The 18,790-nt window shown below is 61.5% G+C and overlaps 1 protein-coding gene across 14 annotated transcripts in view; it reads right to left on the reverse strand.

Moving 5' to 3' along the window:
- The window catches only part of LOC122364688 (solute carrier family 12 member 4-like), a 109,302-nt gene that overhangs the window by 6,667 nt on the left and 83,845 nt on the right, over positions 1–18,790 (reverse strand). For 3 of the 14 annotated variants that reach the window (XM_043335303.1, XM_043335309.1, XM_043335299.1), the window contains 11 exons: positions 16,543–16,699; positions 15,065–15,297; positions 12,746–12,905; positions 11,401–11,520; positions 9,637–9,836; positions 8,709–8,871; positions 6,087–6,276; positions 5,253–5,468; positions 3,780–3,782; positions 2,211–2,318; positions 1,134–1,199 (listed from right to left, as the gene is read on the reverse strand). In XM_043335303.1, the coding sequence (XP_043191238.1) occupies positions 1,134–1,199; positions 2,211–2,318; positions 3,780–3,782; positions 5,253–5,468; positions 6,087–6,276; positions 8,709–8,871; positions 9,637–9,836; positions 11,401–11,520; positions 12,746–12,905; positions 15,065–15,297; positions 16,543–16,699 (1,616 nt within the window). Of the gene's footprint in view, positions 1–764; positions 804–1,133; positions 1,200–2,210; positions 2,319–3,779; positions 5,469–6,086; positions 6,277–8,708; positions 8,872–9,636; positions 9,837–11,400; positions 11,521–12,745; positions 12,906–15,064; positions 15,298–16,542; positions 16,700–18,790 lie in introns of all 14 variants that reach the window. The other 11 variants (XM_043335304.1, XM_043335310.1, XM_043335300.1 and 8 more) reach the window with 6 other exon arrangements.

Genomic DNA, 18,790 nt, shown 5'->3' on the forward strand with positions numbered 1-18,790 from the left:
TCATGGCATTTACAAGGAGGCTTACAGCGCCCCTGATTACAACAGTGAGGTTTACAACGCCTCTGACTTGGCCAGGAAGCTTTACATCGCCCGATCAAATAGTTTTGTGGCGCCCGGAGAAGACTCGAGGTCTTACGATTTATTATGTGCGATCGGCACACTGGTATCCTTATTTTTATCAGCTCAGTTAAAAGAAGGCAGTCTTGCGGGGGGGGGGAAATTTACAGATAAACGTGTTAGATAAGAAATAAAAATTAATTTAGAGCTGGATGCCAATGGTGCCAAGCGTATTAGGCAAGTGTTAAATGTTAGTGAGACGTTAGAGACGTCAGAGAGATTTGTTAGAGACGTTAGAGACAGTGACATAAGTTAGATGTCAAGCGGCAAGCTACGTTACGTGCTGCAGTTTCAGAGGCTCAGCCAAAAAGACAACGCTCGGCAGGGTTAGTAAGGCGAGGTCTCGGGAAGGGCCTGTCCGGTGTCCTGTATGCCGGGAGGACGGTGGCAGCGGCACGGACCAGCACGGGGCGCCGCGGGGCACACTCAGAGCAGCCGGCAGCTAGCAGCGGCGGCGGTGCGGCGGTGCAACACGCTCGGCCCGGCGGCGCCGCGGGTCTCAGCCCATCTGGACCCGGTCAGAGGCGCGGCGGGCGGGGCGGGGGGGCGGGGGCGGGGGCGGGCGACAAGAGCCGTCCCTGCGGCCGGCGCCGGCACAACACTGCAACACGGCCGAGACAGCAGCACCGCACGGGGCGCACCGTTACCTGCGCCAGCGCCGACAGGTCATCGAACTGCAGCCCTCGCTACCGGGAGACACAGAAACACCCAGTAGAGAACCCGGCCGCGGACACACACACACACTCAGTGGGACGGGAGGACGGCGGGAGCCCGCCCCTCACTGCCGCCCAGCGGCGGGCACGGGCGGACAACACTAGCAGCTAGTCAAGGTCCCGCACAGGCGGGCGGCGGGCGGGTCAGAGCACTCTGCGATACAGGGCGGGCGGGTGAGAGCGCTCTGCGATACAGGGCGGGCGGGCTGCGGCCGCACTATGTACACGGCTGGCGGGCGGTCTCTACAGGGCGGACCGGCGCGAACGGGCGGTCTCTACAGGGCGGGCCGGGCGGCCACCTACGTCCTGAACGGTGTTGATTGACGGCCGGCGCATGATGTCCAGCTCGACGCCCATCAGTGCGTCCACCTTACGACAGCCGCCAGCGGGCACGGGTCAGCGGCCGGCGGGCACGGGTCAGCGGCCGGCGGCGGGCACAGGGCACAGGGCGGACGGACGGCGGGCCACTGCCCCTACTCAAACTGTGCGCTAGCCTCTACTCAGCCCCGCGGGGAGGGAGGGAGGGAGGGAGGGAGGGAGGACGTCACCGCACTGGGCAGCTGCCGGCAACTCCGTACCTCAGGACACAGCTGCCGCCTAACGGTACTGAAAACGGGCCACGGCTACGGGCTCGGACTGGTCAGCACTCGATACCACGCCCACACACACACACACACAGACGGACAGCTCTGCGGGGACACGGCGCTCACTGTGTGCCACCACGGCGCCGGCCGGCCCGCGGTAACGGGGCCCCGCCGCTGCGAACAGGCGCGGGCGGTCAGCGGGCCGGGACGGGGACGGCAGCCACCACCACCAGAGTTCCTCCCCCAGCACCGACCACAGCGGGCCGGGCGGTCGGCAGGGCCGGGACCGGGACCAGCCACCACCACCAGAGTTCCTCCCCCAGCACCGACCACAGCGGGCCGGGCGGTCAGCGGGACGGGACGGGAACGGGGACCAGCCACCACCACCACCACCACCACCACCACCACCCGGCCTGTCTCCCTCCCCCAGCACCGACCACAGCGGGCGCGGGCGGTCAGCGGGCCGGGACGGGAACCAGCACCACCATCACCCGGCGGGAGCACCCCGCCCAGCCCTGAGCACCCGACTATACATACCGGCCCGAGCAGTGCAGCAGCAGTCAGTCAGTGGAACAGGCAGACAGACAGTCATGGTACACCCCCGCCCGCCACCAGCCACCACCGGCGGCTACAGCTGAGACCCAGTCAGTACCCGCGGCCCGGTCAGCTAGGCTACCGGTCATCCGGTCAGCCCGGCTACCCCAGGTCAGCTCAGGTCAGAGCGTCAGCTGTACAATCACCCCGTCCTCTCGGTCAGGTTTGGGGCCGTTCGGCTCGGTCCGCGGAGCAGACTTACCACTGAGTTGCGCTCCTTTCTGCTGAGTCTCATCTCCTGCAGCATCTGATTTCGCTGCTCCATCATCAGCGTCCTCTCGTAGGTGTAGGCCGAGATGTCGCTGTCATGCTGCAATGACACGCACGGGTCAGCGGTCAGCGGTCAGCGGTCAGCGATCAGAGGTCAGCGGTCAGCGGTTAGAGGGCGGCGCCAAACGTCCTGGGGTACCCAGTCAGCGGCGAGGTCAGGTCTGACGCACACCGCGAGCGACAGGGTTCAGCTCCGCGACGACATGTTTCGAAAACAAAGCCATCTCTGAACGCTAAATCATTGGTATTTATAACATTATCCGAAAGTTCAGTAGTTTTTTTCATTTTTTTCACACGAGCGAAATCTCCTGATGACACAATATCGCTAATATATGTTCATCATATGGCATCATTAATAGCACAGCTGTTCAGCTGTCCGTGTCAAATCAACTGTTAGTGAACCACAGCAAACCGGGGACTGGTTTAACGAAAGTCCAGCGAGTTCGCCGGGGAAAACAATCCATGCCTTACACACGTGTAAGAATTATCGAGCACCGAAAATAATCAAAGTAATAATACACACATGTGCCAAATAATGATAACAAAACGCACACGCCGAAACCTAAACGAAAAAATCCGCGCTGAGACTGATGCCAGCAGTGGTACCAGAGGGGTCACCACAGCCACAGCTACGGTCACTGCGTACGCAGGCGCCCACGCAGTAACTGCGTGGGCGCCTTCCGATGCCGCGGGTGCCAGAGCATGCAGTGGCCGAAAACAGGGCAGATGTGGGCTTCCAGGACCGATAACAGACCACGGGAGGCCACGGGGACCCTGTGGCCCTCATCCGCGGCACAGGCGTAGCAACAACCCACTACGGCCTCGAGCGGGACCCAACTGAGGTTAGAAACCAGCCTTATGGCGGACAGCGGCGTCTAGTACTGGTCGGGGAGGGCAGGCGGCTCGCGAGGGTCAGGGGCCAGGCAAGCGGGCCGCGAGGCTCAGAGCTCAGGCAGGCGGCCCACGCGGTGCCCCTGAGTCGCCCTGGCGGCCGGCGGCGGCCACACAAACACATGCTCCGATCAGTCACACTCAGCACGACAGCGCCGGGGGATAAAACCGGCGCACAGGCAGGCAAAATGTGTACTACACCCGAGTATGGTGATGGGACGCCGGCTAGGCTGGGGGAAGGGACTCCAACAACGGACTGGGGTGAGAAAGCCAGGGAAAGAGAGGGGAGGGTAGCCAGGGAGTAGGGAAAAGGGAAGCTGTCAGGTAGCTTTTGCTCAGCGGGGTAAGCAGACAACACAGAGGAAGTAGTCAGGTAGAGGGCTGGTGGAAGTAGTCAGGAGACGGGCTGGGGAAGCCGTTGGGTAGCTGGGGAAGTTGTTGGGTATCGGGCTGCAGGGGAAGCTGTTGGGTAGTTGGGAGAAGTTGTCAGGTAGCTGGGGAGGCTGCCCGGTAGCGGGGTGCCGTCGGAGCGGTGCGTCCCAGTGTGGCGGGGAGCGGGGCAGCCTCGGAGGACCGGCGCCCGGCCGTGCAGCTGAGAGCTCGTACTTACACCCTGCCGTCCGGGAGAGAGACAGAGACAGAGAGGTGGTGCGGCTGGTCAGAGAAAGCGGGCAGAGCGGGCGGAGTGGCGGCGCGCCTGGGCACTGACGACACAGCCGTCACACATCACAGAAACACACGGTGCAGCTCACAGACACACTAGGCACACAGTGCAGCTCACCGACACGGGCACACGGCACCGACGACACAACCGTCACACCTCGCGGAAACACACGACATAGCTCACAGACACGCGCCACCGCCGACACAGCCGTCACACATCACAGAAACACACGGTACAGCTTACATACACGGGCACACGGCACCGACGACACAACAGTCACGACTCACAGAAACACACGGCACGACTCACATTGTCACACGACACAGTTCTAATATAAACATGACAAAACTCACACGGTACAGCCTAGTCACAAGACACAGCTCACATAATACCACTGTGATAACACACGCTCTGACACACTAGACGAAAGTCGCATCTCAATCCCAAGTCACGTCCAGACATCACATCGCACACATTGAACCAATGGCCCTGTACGTGAATCCCTGTACGTGAGAACCATGACCTGAGAGAGCATGTTTCATAGACACCGTGTGTCTAGCAGCCCCACCTTTCCACGCCGGGCCCTTCAAGGAGGTACCAAACTGGTGCCGCGGGGCCGGCAGCGCGGCGCCTAGCCGTCTTATACATCATAGCAAGATTCTAATTACATGAAGCTCTATGGCGCCGATAGAAGTTCGGATCAGACGCCGAGGTTTTAAAGCTCGCGTTATTTACGCCGAGATTGGTGCCGGTGAACTACAAAAGGTAGTTGATCGGTTCGTCAGGACCAGCCGGCGGCTCAGGCACGGTAAGGGAATCAGCAGAGCCCGGCTCAGGCGGCGGAGACGTGGCGGTGGGGGCCGCAGCGCACCGTCATAACACGGGCAGTCCGCCGGGGGCAGCCAGAGGAACACACCGCCTACCTGCCTGGTAACTCCGGCAATATATCAGCGGTATGCACACCACACAGCCAGCCAGGTAGCCCAAAACAGCGTACATCAATCCCACAGGCCCATGACAGACCACATCACGACAGCTGATATCACAACACACAGACAGCTGAGACGACAGAGACGGACGCCATTCAAAGCTCGTGAGACCGACACAATAAGAAGAGGTCGATTAGAGAAGGAAGTTACTGCCAGCAAGTATGTCGTAAAGCTTCACTATATTTCAGCACTGCCCCAAGTGTCTTGATTTCGCTAGGCATAGACGAACACATACACAAAGCTTTCTCATGAAAACATTGCAAAAGTCTGCCGTTTCCAGCCGACAGACCATTCTCGCCCTGGTCAGTAGTCAGTAGTCACTATCCCAGGAGATATCCCTTCCCCGCCTACTATCCTGCCTTCTCCAGACCCCCCCTCCCAGTTCCCAGTCAAACATCCCCCACCCAATCCTCCGTCCATCCCGCCTCACCATTTCGACGACGTCCACCTCTGCCTCTATACGCAGGTGGTAGAGGAACGTCTTGAGGTCCTTCTTGATCTGGATGCTGTTGTCCTCCATCTGTGCCACGGTGAAGATGCGCATCTTGCAGCCCTTCCAGGTGCGCGACTGCTTCAGCAGGAAGGGCAGCAGCATCAGCAGGCCGCCGTCGTGCACGATCCACCAGATGTCGATGTTGCCCACCACCTGACGCAGGAGGGTGCGGTCAGCAAGACAGTCGAGACAGGAAGGGTGGGGAGGAAGGGACAGGAAGGGTGGGGTAACCACGGAACGGTCAGAAAGCTGGGACGAGCACGGTAACAATGTTATGGTCAGGGGAAGGGACGGACAAACGTTACCGTCACCCGAGGCGTGTCTTCTGGTCCCAAGACCACTGGCGCGCCACCGCTTACTAGCGCACAGGAGTGGGGACTGGGGGGGGGGGGGGTTCAGATCAGCACCGGAATCACAGACAGCCGGCCCGCCCCGGGCGCCCAGGCACCGACCGACACAGCCTTTTATGCACTCACAATTAGGCTCAAAGTTTCCGGTACGTGCCAGCTCTCGATACACAGCAGCGCGAACTGAGTGAAATCCCTGAAACTAGTCGGCCAGAGGGAGTTGGAACTTAAACTTCTACGAAAACAAGGCATGCTGTAAGTTCGGTACTGATCAAACGGGCCGCTCTCGGGCGTGCAACTGCTAAATACCTCGACATTTATCGAGACCACCAGTAAAGGCCCTGGTGACTGTACAGATCTTCAGTCCCACACATGTAGTGTATCTGTATCTCTGTGTGTGCGTGTGTGGCCCCGTCCCTGGCACCTTTTCGTTGTTGGTCGGGAAGAAGTTGATGCCCTTGGGCACGAGCAGCGCCATCTTGTTGGCGCTGGTGTTTCGCACGGACTCGAGGAAGACGCGGTGCGCCTTGGCGTCTGCCTGGTGCCGCCAGCCGTACGGCCAGCCCAGCACCACCGTGTTGGGACGCAGGCCACCCATACCGGCCGTCTGCATACTGGGGACAGACGCACCGCGGGGCAGGTCAGGGGACAGTGTGCGCACAGTCACACCGGTTAACCGACGGATGACGGACAGACACCCACACACACGCACGGACTCGCAGATAGACACAGCCAGACAGCCAGTCAGGCAGGCAGATAGAGACAAAAAGAGGCCCACACACGCGGACACGCAGAATGACCGGAGGACAAAATGACCAAAAAGTCGGCTAGCAGACACATAGACACACCGGCATTTGGTAGTTCACGTACAATGAACACGATACATTCTTATGAAGCTATAATGCATGGAATGGGCTGAAATATTATGCCATGAACGTAAGCAATCATTTAAACACCGCGTTTGCAAAACCTGTTCATTTACACGACAGAGTTACAACATTCGAAATCAAAGAAACCCTACGTTCCTGCCTCGCCCGAGTTCACAAGGCCTGGATATAAGCACAAATACGGACCCGTGTACACCCACGAGGTGCACGGGACCAAGTTGTTGGAATCGGTGCGGCGTACCCCGTCCGGCGTCCTTCCGCGAACGAATCAGCACACGACAGTACTCTCTCAGCGCCGGCCGCATATTGCTGTATAATGTGGCGGAAACAAGCGGTGTCGTATTTCAATAACGGGAGCGGTGTTATCTACGGAAGGAGCAGCCCATCACTCCGGACGGCCTACATCGGCTACGTGCGAGCGCTGTTCGACTACGGCGCCGCCGTAGTTGGCACACATGCAGCGCCGTCCGTCAGGGAGCGACTGGAGGCCGAACAGAACAAGTGTGCTCGCCTCATCACCGGCTGCATCCGCCTGACTCGCACGGACGCCCTGCTCGCCGAAGCCGACCTCCCGCCACTGTCGCTGCGCGCGAAGCAGCTGGCCGGACAGGAGTGCCAGCGCCTCGCCAGACTCCCCGCACTCGATCCTGCCAGGACCCTCCTGGAGAAGGAGGTGCGGCCGCGGCTGGAGTACCGAGCCCACCTGGCATGGCGGAGAGACTGCATACAGGCAGAGGCGGCGCGGAGGCCGCCACCGAAGCCGCCAGACGAGGACGCGGTGCTTACCAAGAAGCCGTGTCTCAGGCGGGTGGGCCGGTGGATCGCCGACGAAGCCGGGCTGAAGCAGCTGCCGACTGAACCACTGGCGCTGTACCAGTGCCGGCCGCCCTGGACAGTGGAGAGGACCCCCGCCCACTTTGTGGTGGACCTGCCCGCGCCCACGCGTCGCACAGACCCCCCCCCCCCGACAAGCGCAGAGAGGCGGCGCTCCGGGCCATAGAGCTCCTGCCGCCCGCAGACGTCACCATCTGGTCGGACGGGTCGGCGAGAGAGGGGACGACATGTGGCGGCGCGGGCGCGCTGATCCAGCTCCACTGCCTCGGCCGTGAGGAACGTATCAGGGCCCCGGCCGGCGCAGTGTGCAGCAGCCTGCGTGCCGAGCTTACCGCCATCAGGGAAGCACTGGCTGTGATAACCTCCCTACCTGAAGAAGACCGGGAGTCCGTCCGCGCAGTCCGCCTTTTAACCGATTCCAAGTCCGGCCTACAGCAGCTCCAGAGGGGACCGGCCGGCCAGGTGACCGCCCTGGCCGCCGACATCTGGGAGTGCCTACATACCCTCAGCGAGCGTGGCACCACCGTCACCTTCCAGTGGGTGCCGGGGCATGCTGGCCTGGACGGAAACGAGCACGCCGACCAGCTGGCCGGTGAAGCGGCCGCTGCGGAGCAGCCGGACGTCCAAATCGACTTCGCCAGCGCCAGAAGCGCGATCGGGCGCCGGGTGGGGACGATGGTCGACGCGAGAACAAGAGCGTCCCACCCCCACCCGGCGCCCACACCGGGCCATAACGATCTGTCCCGCTGGGAGGCGTGTACCCTCTCCCAGCTGCGGACGGGCGCGTCGCCGCTCACGCGGGATGTCGCCCACCGCCTAGGCCTGGCGGTGGACGCGGCTTGCCCTGCGTGCGGCGAGCCGGACAGCGCGGCCCACCTGCTGACCGACTGTCCGGCCTACGAGGCTGCGCGGCGCCGCCGCTGGGGACTCAACCCGAGCCTGGGGGACGTCCTCGGCGGACCGGCACCGGTGGTGATTGAATTCATCCGGGCTGTCGGGCGGACCGACCCTCCGGTCGACCCGCCTGCGCCGCCGCCCCCCTAGGGGGGCGGCGGGTGAGGTGCAAAAGAAGAAGAAGAAGAAGCAGCCCATCACAGCCGGCACTGCCGCGAACCCAGCGAACCGGCGGCGGCGACGAGCTAGCAGGCGAGATTACCAGCGTGTTAGCGGGCGAGCTATGAGCCTTAGACGTCAAGACGGCTACCGAGCTAGCCGCCGAGGTAGATGGCGAAACAGCCGCCCAGTCAGTTACCGAGCAAGACGGTTAGATAGTTAGCTACCGAGCGAACCGCTCAGCCAGCTACCGAGCCGCCGACGTCACTCACAAGTGGTTGATGGCCTCGATGACGCTCTTGCCGACGAGGACGTCGATGAAGGCCTTGGTCTTCTCCCTGTCGAGCTCCTTCCTGATGCTGAGTCGCGCTGCCTGCGCCTCGCCGTACGTTTTGCTGAACTCTCCCTCTAGCACCGTGGTGATCATCGTCAGACCTGCGGACGTCAGCGGTCAGATGTTAGAGTATCAGCCGTCAGAGGTGAGGGGCGTGAGTATAGGTCAGTGGTCAGAACTGTAGCGGTCCCCGATCAGACCCACAGCAGTCAGTGGTCATCGTCAGACCTGCGCCCGTCAGAAGTTACAGGTCATACCATTAGCGGTCACTGGTCAGTGGTCACTCGGCAGAGATCGGAGCATCTGCAGTCACTGAGCAGAGCATTGAGAGGTCGTTCAGAGCTAAGACCTGGTGATCACAGTTTGTTGGTCTGATACATTGCGACTACTCTGGACACACCGCGGCGCCCAGTCCGTCCGGCCTGGTGGGACGGGGAAGCCCGATAAGTGATCAGACGGGCCACACCGGGTGGGGACGGAAGGACTGTGTGCGGTGGACGCACCAGACGGCCGGTCACCGGCGGCCGGCGCGCCATCGATCGGGGCCGAGAGAAAGACAGGGCCTAACCCCTGCCTTCCATAGATCGGTCACCGGAGCACCGGTCACAACACCGGTAAAACAGACACAGCACGGGGGAGGACAGCCAGACACATATCGACTGATCCCGTACAATTCCGGTCCAGAACAGTAAAAACATCTCGCTAAAATGTCAGACAATATCTAGCTCTACCAAAGGCAAACAAAGTAAATGTGATCTCGAAACTGGATCACAAAGCCAAGTTCCTCAGTATTATTCGGCCAACACACGCATTAGACTGTTCCACAATTCATGCCCGTGTTTTTCGCCGGCGGCGGCGGCACTCACCTTTGCCGGCCTTGAGTTGTGAGGCGAATGTGATGAGCTTGGGGTACTTGAGATTCAGCTCCGAGTCGAGTTTGGCGAAGATCAAAAGCTGCGGCCGCCAGTTTTTCGTGTGCGGCGGCCCCTCCTCAAGCCGCAGCAGGGAGAAGCGCGCCGCAGAGAGCGCCAGACCGCGGATACCGTCACCCCACTCCTTCTCGGCGCTGAAACACGGCACCGCGCGGAATTCAGAGCGAAACACGGCACCGCGCGGAATTCAGAGCGAAACACGGCACCGCGCGGAATCAGAGCGAAACACGGCACCGCGCGGAATCAGAGCGAAATACGGCACCACGCGGAACTCAGAGCGAGATACGGCACCGCACCGAACTCAGAGCGAACACGGCACCGCGCGGAACTCAGAGCAAAACACGGCACTCAGAGCGATCACACGGGGCACGCAGGTGTGTGGGGCGGGCGGCAGCCACTGTCCGTCCCATTGCAACACAGCTCTGTAAGCGTGTAGCCATAATGGAAATATCATTCTCGTAGAGCGCTGGCCTCTGTGTTGTGTAATTTCCCGTTAGATTGGGTGTTGTTTATCCCGGCGGATCCCGACTGCCGCGCCGGCTGCTGGCCACCGAAGCCGATTAATTAGCCCGGCCACGGCCGCGGCGGCACTGTGCTCTTCATCAGATGGCCGGGGGGGGGGGGGGGGAGCTCAGATGGACCCGACTGAGGCGCAGGGTCACCGGGTACAGGGCCGCTACAGCACGGGGTCACTAGATACATGACCAGTGACCACTGTTAGACACGCCCCGCAGCCCAGTCGCCGCCGCCGCCCGCCCCGCTGCGCCCGGCGGCTCCGCCCGCGTGGGGTGATCAACCAGCGGCGGGCTCACGGCCGATCGCCGTCAGACTGACTGCAGTGGGCGGACCAGACACAATATCCGGCGGTCGGCGACACCAGCCAGACGGCACCAGTGGTGACATGGATCTCTGTAGATACTGAGCTGACACACACCCAGTACCAGCATAATAATAGCACCCGGCGCCGTACCGGACGAGCAGATGGCACAGTTCAAGCCGGTACAATCCGCTCGGATCAGCCGCCTGGCAACCGGACAGAGGCGGCTGCCGGATAAGGTCACCCATTCAGTCTGGGAGCCGCTGACGGCGACCTCCCCCGCTCGGCAGGACGGCGCGGCGGTGCGGGAGCTGCCTGCTGGCGCTGCCGGCTCACCCCAGAGTCCCGGGTGACAGGACAGACACCACCGGTGCTCCAATCAGCCGGGAAGCACTCCGATCCACCAAAGTTGGGCCGCGGCCGGCGCAACTTGGGACGGCTGCAGTCACCGGTGTCCGCAGGCCTCGCGGCCGGCTCTGGGTCAGCTCGACCGGCTCTCTTTACCACGCCTCGGGTAATTCCGGGTCATCCGCCGCCGGTCCATCTCTGAACACTCGATTGATAGTAATTGACTAGGGCCGATACTGGAATACTCTAGATGGCAGTCTCGTGTCTCCTGACCAGTGGAGACCAGTGAAACCTGAACTCTGTGCCCTCGCCCCCCAGCCGTTCTTCGAGTAGCGCGGACTCCCCAGCTGCCCCGGACAGTCCTCAGTAGCGCGTCTGCGGTCAGCCCAGACATACGGCGCTGCCGGCGGGTGCGACAGGGACAGACGGGAGCAGACAGCCCCGGCCCCACCCTGCCCGCCGACAGGACCAGACGGGAGCAGACAGCCCCGCCCTGCCCGCCGGGACCGGGGAGGGTCGCCGGCGCCACTCACCCGCGGAACTCGATGTACTTGTAGATGAGCAGGGCGATCACCATCGCCACCAGCGCGTAGTACCAGCTGGTCATGAACATGACGGTGATGCACAGAGACAGGCCCAGGAACGAGAGCACCCTGCGGGACGGTCAGAGGTTCGACATAGGTAGTAACATACAAACTGACATGCAGACAAACAGGGGTCCGACCTGGCCAGCACCATCGAGATACACACGACAATCACAGTGCTAATGATGCTACCATATGAATGAATGTATGCATTAGCCAGCGGCCATCGATCGTGATCCCGCCCAGAAATATCCCCGGAATTCGACAGTAACTACATGGAAATGACTATCGGTCCGACGCACATCTGTAGGTGATTACTGATGCTGGCCTGAATATCGACCTCAGCATAACGCAGACTGGTGACTTTTTGCCGATAATGTTATATGTTACGGCGCTATTGACGGCTACTCTCGACACAGCAGTGCCTTTTCTGCCTTCCAACGACTCGGGCTTCCGTCCCAGTCTCGCAGTGACTCGATACAAACGAGGAGAGCGGGCCGAGTCGTCTCTGATGAATAGGGAACTCGGCCCAATCATCCGGAATAGACCGTCAGCCGCCGCCGCTCTCATCCCTAACGATTCCGTGGATCGACAAGGTCCTTTTATTTGGCGGCTGAAACTGCTGAAACTGTCCTCTTTTTGTGCGGCTCTCTCGGCCCCCCTCTCTCTCTCTCTCCGCGGCTCTGCAGGACACGTCCGTCGGCAGTGGGGCGCCATCAATATCGTATGGCCGTCCGCCCGTGCCGGGATGGGTTCCGTCCCCGGGGGGCCCGTAAAACATTCAGCGCCGGCCGCTCCGAAACGCAGCGCCGCCCCAGCTATCTGCTCGAAGACAGTGTGACCTAGCAGACTTCCCTGGGGGACAGGAACAGACCCCGAGACACCCACCGGCCCCGGTGACCCACACACTCCCCTGTGGAAAGCAACAGATCCCTAAGACAGCCGACCGGCCCTCACAAACCAAGCTTTGGGGACAAAAGATGCTCTTTAAATAGCCAGCCTTAACAAATTTCAGAAAATGTCCACCTAGTCTCCCCAGTCTTCAGTCAATCACAGTAGCATTGAAAACTTCCAGAGTGTACGTCTGATCGACTCAATAGGACCCTGCAGAGCGCAGCAGTTTTACCGATATGACAGATTCAATGACACCGGTTTATCGCCAGCAAGTATGGGCTCACAATCGAGACCAGTACTGGGTTTCACCGCCGACGGAGGCCAGTATTCAGCCTTACAGCGCCGGCCCACTGAGCTCCACGTGCAATCCTCACAGCCACCCTCCCATTTCGTCACCTACCAGTGGTAGTACTTGAAGCGCGGCCGCCAGTTGGGCGTGCGCAGCAGCGTCTGCAGCGCGCAGGCCAGGTTCACGAAGCCGTAGCACATGAGGAAGAACATGGTGATGATGGGCGTGATCTCGTCCAGGTTGCCGATCAGGATGCCCACCTCGGAGATGACTGCCGGGGCAGAGGGGACAGAGTCAGCGGGGCGGGAGGACTCCGGCATAATCTGACACGGAGGCACGGACAGTCTGGGTGGTGAGCGAGACGGTACAGTCCTGGCGAACACATAACACAGATTGGGTAACACGATCTACGGAGCATTCCGGATTCGCAAGCAGCCTGATTCGTGAGTTGGTTCAACTTCGCAGAGTTGCCATACAGCTAGCTCTACAGAGCTGATCCTCTGCACATATTGAGTTTGGGGTCGGCACTGGAACAGAGTTCATACAGTGATGATGTATTTAGTGAGTTACAGCTCACCGCCAGCAGGGCTGAGCTGAGCCAGCCTAGTTACCAGTCCCGGACAGAGCCGGGGCCCCGCTCCTCCCGGCGAGACTGATGGACCCTCAGAGCCCCTCCCGGTGTCACTGGCGGACCCCAGAACCCCTCCCGGTGCCCCTGATGGGCCCCTCAGAGCCCCTCCCGGTGTTACTGGCGGACCCCCAGAACCCCTCCCGGTGCCCCTGATGGCCCCCTCAGAGCCGCCCAGACCGGGACCGATGGCCGGTAAAACCGCCCGGCGGCCGACAGACACGATCACGGGGCGCCTTACAAATGTCCCGGCCATTCGAACCTGCACCGGCCATTGAATTATACTGATGGATGGCCGATCCCAGCCGGCTCGATGCTGCTTTTAAAGTTTACGACCGACGACTTTTCAGAGTAATTTTAAACTCGTCGGCGAACAGCGGAAAGCCATTCCACAACCAGAGCCGGTCCAAAGCGGCTCAGCCGTTCCCACACAGGGCTTTTTATCGACTGCCATTAGTTACTCCGGTATTCCTCCCATAATCCCCCGACCATACACATCTACTCCATCCACTCTGGCACACGGCAAACAACGCTAATCGCATCAGCGGCAAGTGGCCGGTCGGAGCGCCCGCTGCCGCCGCCGCCGCCGCCGCCGCCGCTCCGGCCCCGTATACAGTGCCGGGCAGACGCCGCGGAAGTGACCGCGCAGAGGTCGATTAGCCGAGCATCATTAGTGGCAAATTAGTCGCCTGATCACCCCAGCATCGGGGCGGCGCCAATTATCCGAGCACTGCCGCGGCGGCGGCGGCAATCACGCCCGGAACGGGGAGAGGGCACTGCCGCGGCGGCGGGAGGGACGGCAGAGGCACGGGATGTGCTGGGGAGACACGGGCTGGACTGGGGAGACACGGGCTGGACTGGAGGGTTTGAGACACACGGGATGTGTTGGGGAGACAGGGGAAATGGTACATATATTCATGGGATGAAACACAGAAACATGGGAGGCTCAAAATACCATAAGTAATGTAGAGACCAAGGATGCACACTTACAGACACGGCATGTATGCAAGGAGACACAAACCGACACTCGAACGGTACACTACTCCAGTGCAGTACTGGAATTATTTGAAGACAGAAAATAACATGGGGGAAGCACACACGATCCAGTACTGACGGGCGCATTATCGAACACAGCCTAATGCCCATTCCCACACAGTGAGTAGGGTACCCGGCGCCGCTCCCTGGTGCCGGTTCCAGCAGCGGCCGCGGCTGGCCGGCGGTTCCCGATATCCCAGTGACCGGACTGTGGCCGGCCCCGAGTACACAGACCCGGCCTCTGCTGAACGGCCGGCGGCCCTACTGGGTACACAGCCGGCCGGCCGGACGGCCAAACAATGGACACACTGCGGCGGCGTGGCTCCACAGTGCGTCAATGAGTGGCCGCACAGTGCACATACACGGCGACCGGCCACCGGCCCAATCACAATCGGTGGCGACGGCGACGACTCTAGAATAAACAGGCGAGAATCGACCTCCAGAACCAAGGAATAACGAAATAACTAGGGCGTTCCTTGCCATAACGGGGCTATGAGGAAACGCCCAGACAGCGAATAATAGAACGCAGTACTCAAAGGGAGTAGCAGAGTACGACAAACCCAGTGAGGCGCCCCAGCAACAGCTAGTTCTCCCAGCGAGTACCAGCCCTCGCACAGTATGAGTACACTGTTCACAATGAGAGGCGGATCGTTGCCTACTACTAATGGAAGAGTATGGTTTCTCTGGTTAACTATCAGTGGGACGTTAGTTGGATAGTGCCTCATGTCCAGATAAGAAAAAGAAGAGCCTATCGGCGCAGTACTCACAGACGGTGACGAGCAGGGCGCGCACGGGCTCGCCGCGTTTGGAGCTCTTGCCGAGCGGGTCGAGGATGGGCAGGATGTTGTCCTGGGCGATGGCCTGCAGGAGCCGCGGCGCGCCCGTCAGCGACTGCAGGCCGGCGCCGACCGTGGAGAGCAGCGAGCCGATGGTGACTACCATCGGGTGCGGCCAGGCCACCTGGGACACCACCATCTGCTTGCCGACGCTCTCACCGAACCTGGCGGCAGGAGGGGGTACAGAGGGTCAGATCACAGGGTCAGGGCAGCGCGGCAGACAACACACAGGGGCAGTCCGTCAGTCCAGCCAATCACTCAGATTACCGCACCTCACCGCAATAGCTCACCGTAACAGCTCACTGTGACAGCCAGGTGACAGCACACTCTTTTAAACTGTCAGCACGACGTAACAACCCAGTGACAGCCCAATAAAATAACTATAAATAATCATCAACTTAGATAATATAACAGCGCGGAGTTAACAGTATAGCAACACCGCGTCAGACCAGATATCTCGAGGACGTCGACTGGTCAATCAAAGAATTGACTAGTTTTTTCAGGGTGTCCCTTGACCTGATATCATACGCGCTATTCTACAGTTGTTGGCAAAGGTCCGAATGCCGTCCTGTCGCCGCGGCGCGGTTCGGTTCCGGTGTGAAGGGTCCCCGCCGGTTCCCCGGGTGTCCCCGCCGCGCGTCCCCCGGGTGTCCCCGCCGCGCGTCCCCCGGATGTCCCCGCCGCGCGTCCCCCCGGGTGTCCCCGCCGCGCGTCCCCCGGGTGTCCCCGCCGCGCGTCCCCCCGGTTGTCCCCGCCGCGCGTCCCCCGGGTGTCCCCGCCGGTCCGCCGGGTGTCCCCGGCGCGCGTCCCCCGGGTGTCTCAGGCCCGCGTCCCCCCGGGTGTCCCCGCCGCGCGTCCCCCGGGTGTCCCCGCCGCGCGTCCGCCGGGTGTCCCCGCCGCGCGTCCGCCGGGTGTCCCCGCCGCGCGTCCCCCGGGTGTCCCCGCCGCGCGTCCCCCGGGTGTCCCCGCCGCGCGTCCGCCGGGTGTCCCCGCCGGTCCCCCGGGTGTCCCAACCGGTCCCCCGGGTGTCCCCGCCGCGCGTCCCCCGGGTGTCCCCGCCGCGCGTCCGCCGGGTGTCCCCGCCGCGCGTCCGCCGGGTGTCCCCGCCGCGCGTCCCCCGGGTGTCCCCGCCGCGCGTCCGCCGGGTGTCCCCGCCGCGCGTCCCCCGGGTGTCCCCGCCGCGCGTCCCCCGGGTGTCCCCGGCGCGCGTCCCCCGGGTGTCGCCGCCGCGCGCCCCCCGGGTGTCCCCGCCGCGCGTCCCCCGGGTGTCCCCGCCGCGCGTCCCCAGGGTGTCCCCGCCGCGCGTCCCCCGGGTGTCCCCGCCGCGCGTCCCCCGGGTGTCCCCGCCGGTCCCCGCGCGTCCCGTCCCCCCGGGTGTCCCCGCCGCGCGTCCGCCGGGCGCGTCTCACTTGTCGAGCAGCAGCAGCGGCGAGAGGGTCGCCGCGAAGAACATGACGCCGCTCAGGTACACGGTGCTCGTCACCAGCACGGCGCAGATGGTGCCGATCGGAATCGACTTCTGCGCGTCGGCCAGGTCGCCCGACCGGTTCGAGCCCGCCATGATACCTGCCCGGCACAGAGACACACGGGTCAGCACGGTACCAACAGCGACACAAGTCAAGCGGCACAACTGCAGTCACAACTGGAACACATGAATGCTATGGCCCAAAACAGTGATGTGTTTCATCTCTCCAGCATTCTAGGGTCCACACGGTCACACATGGTACCCCAGTGTCAAAATACAAACAAAGAGGCAAACAAAGAAAGAGAGTTACAACCGAGACGCATGATCCTAAAGGATTTAAGGCTAAAGGGTTAAAAGGATCCTAAAGGAATCCTAAAGGTAAGACAGGCCAAGGAAGTGTGCTCACGAAATTAAGGTTAGTAGTCGGTCACAGAAAAGTGGGGCGCTCAGAAATAAACGGGTGGCTCAGATCTAGAAGCTTGGGCCACCTCAGCCCCTGAACAGTATGTCGGTCGCTCTCTCCTGGCAACGTAGAAAAGCTCAGCCTCCGGCCCGACCGACCGACCAACAGCCCCTCGTCTGTCAATTGCTCTGCCCTGGAACAACGGACCAGCTCCGCCCTCGAATAGTGGGCCAGCTCTGCCCCTGACCAGTCTACCGGTCAGCTCAGCCCCTACTCGTTATGTTGCTCTGCCTTCGAACAGTGGCCCGCTCAGCTCTGAACAGTCTGCGGGTTAGCTCAGCCCCACAGCAGTCTGTCGGTCGCTCTGCCCTGGAACAGTGGGTCCGCTCAGCCTCGCTAAGCCCCGACCGAAGCGGCGGCCCTAATCAATGCCGTTTAGGACGCTGGCCGCGCGGGGTGGCTCCGCTCCGTAAATCTCTGGCAGCGGACGCCACCAGCCCACGATCAAAGTAATATCGGCCGTGGCGGCGGCGGGGGCGGCGGCGGGGGCGGCGGCGGGGGCGGCCGGCTGCCGATGACGGCACTATCGCCGGCGGTCGCACATTCAGCCGTCGAAGGACGGCCAACGGAGGGAGTTCGGGGGACGCGGGGCTTGGTCGGCACCATGGACGGCGGTAGGGATCGGAAGAGGGACAGAGAGACTGCTGGCATCCGTCCAACGACTCTGTGAGGTTCCCTGCTAAATCGCTGGTCACAGAGCAGCAGTTCACACAAACTGTTCAGATACCTACTTATGTTTGAAGTTCACATACTTATGTTTGAAATGTTTCTCTTCAGATACTATGAAGCAATTGCTATGGAACTTCGATACTACAATCAAGAAAACAGGGTTCAACTGGCACTGAAACTGTATCATGTTGTTAGAAGTTGACGCGAACTAACTAGCAGTAGCGACTGTGTAATATGCAACAAAAGAAAGCTTTATCTCAAACTTATAGAAGTTAGCCAATCTAAAGAGCCGAACACTGAACATTTTTCGATAATGGAATTGCCGAGTTGATGACCTCATTTCCAGTTGAATGGTACAGTGAACTTCGAGAGGTCGTAAATAAGAACTATGGCTGGAGAGAAGAACAATTTCTATCAAAGTCGATTAACGAAAAGTCAACCGTCTCAGCTCAGATAACAGCGTTTAGCTGAAGCTTTCAATAGCAGGATCTGAAAGAAGACAGACACAGACTGAATACCGGCCCCGAGGGAGCTGTCAACCGCATTCCGCGGCCGTGGCGGCTGAAACCTATCACCGCTGGAGTGCTGCTGGACCGGACCGCCGTCACCAGCCCGCTCCAGTCTGACCTGACCTGCCGCGGCGGCCCGGCCATCTCATATGTCAGCGGCCGCCTGTAAGCGCCGCGTGACCCGACTGCCGACGCCGGCGGCCCGGCGGAGCGTCCTGGCGGCCCGCCTGTTGACGGTGCCGGTATATCCGGCCGGCCGGCAATCGCCGCGCGCCCGTGTCCCGGCCGGTCGGCAGCAATATTGGCCGCCGGGCCCGGTGGAATCATACCGAGCGGCGAGATGATCGATCGCCGGCGCACATGGCACGCGGACGGCGGCACCACCGGCGACCGGCGCCGCTGGCCGGCCGCCAGCCGCCGCGCCGGCCGCCCGCGCGCCATGTATATTTCAAACAGCTGCTGGCTTATATGGAGGATGAACGAGGCTATAGCACCACATCGCCCCGGCGACCGGAGAGATTGCCTTCATCGGGCTGGCGGCCGGCCAGCCG

The sequence above is a fragment of the Amphibalanus amphitrite genome, unplaced genomic scaffold (genome assembly GCF_019059575.1).
Source record: "Amphibalanus amphitrite isolate SeventyFive unplaced genomic scaffold, NRLGWU_Aamphi_draft 000691F_arrow, whole genome shotgun sequence".
In the NCBI taxonomy this organism is placed as follows: Eukaryota; Metazoa; Arthropoda; class Thecostraca; order Balanomorpha; family Balanidae; genus Amphibalanus; species Amphibalanus amphitrite.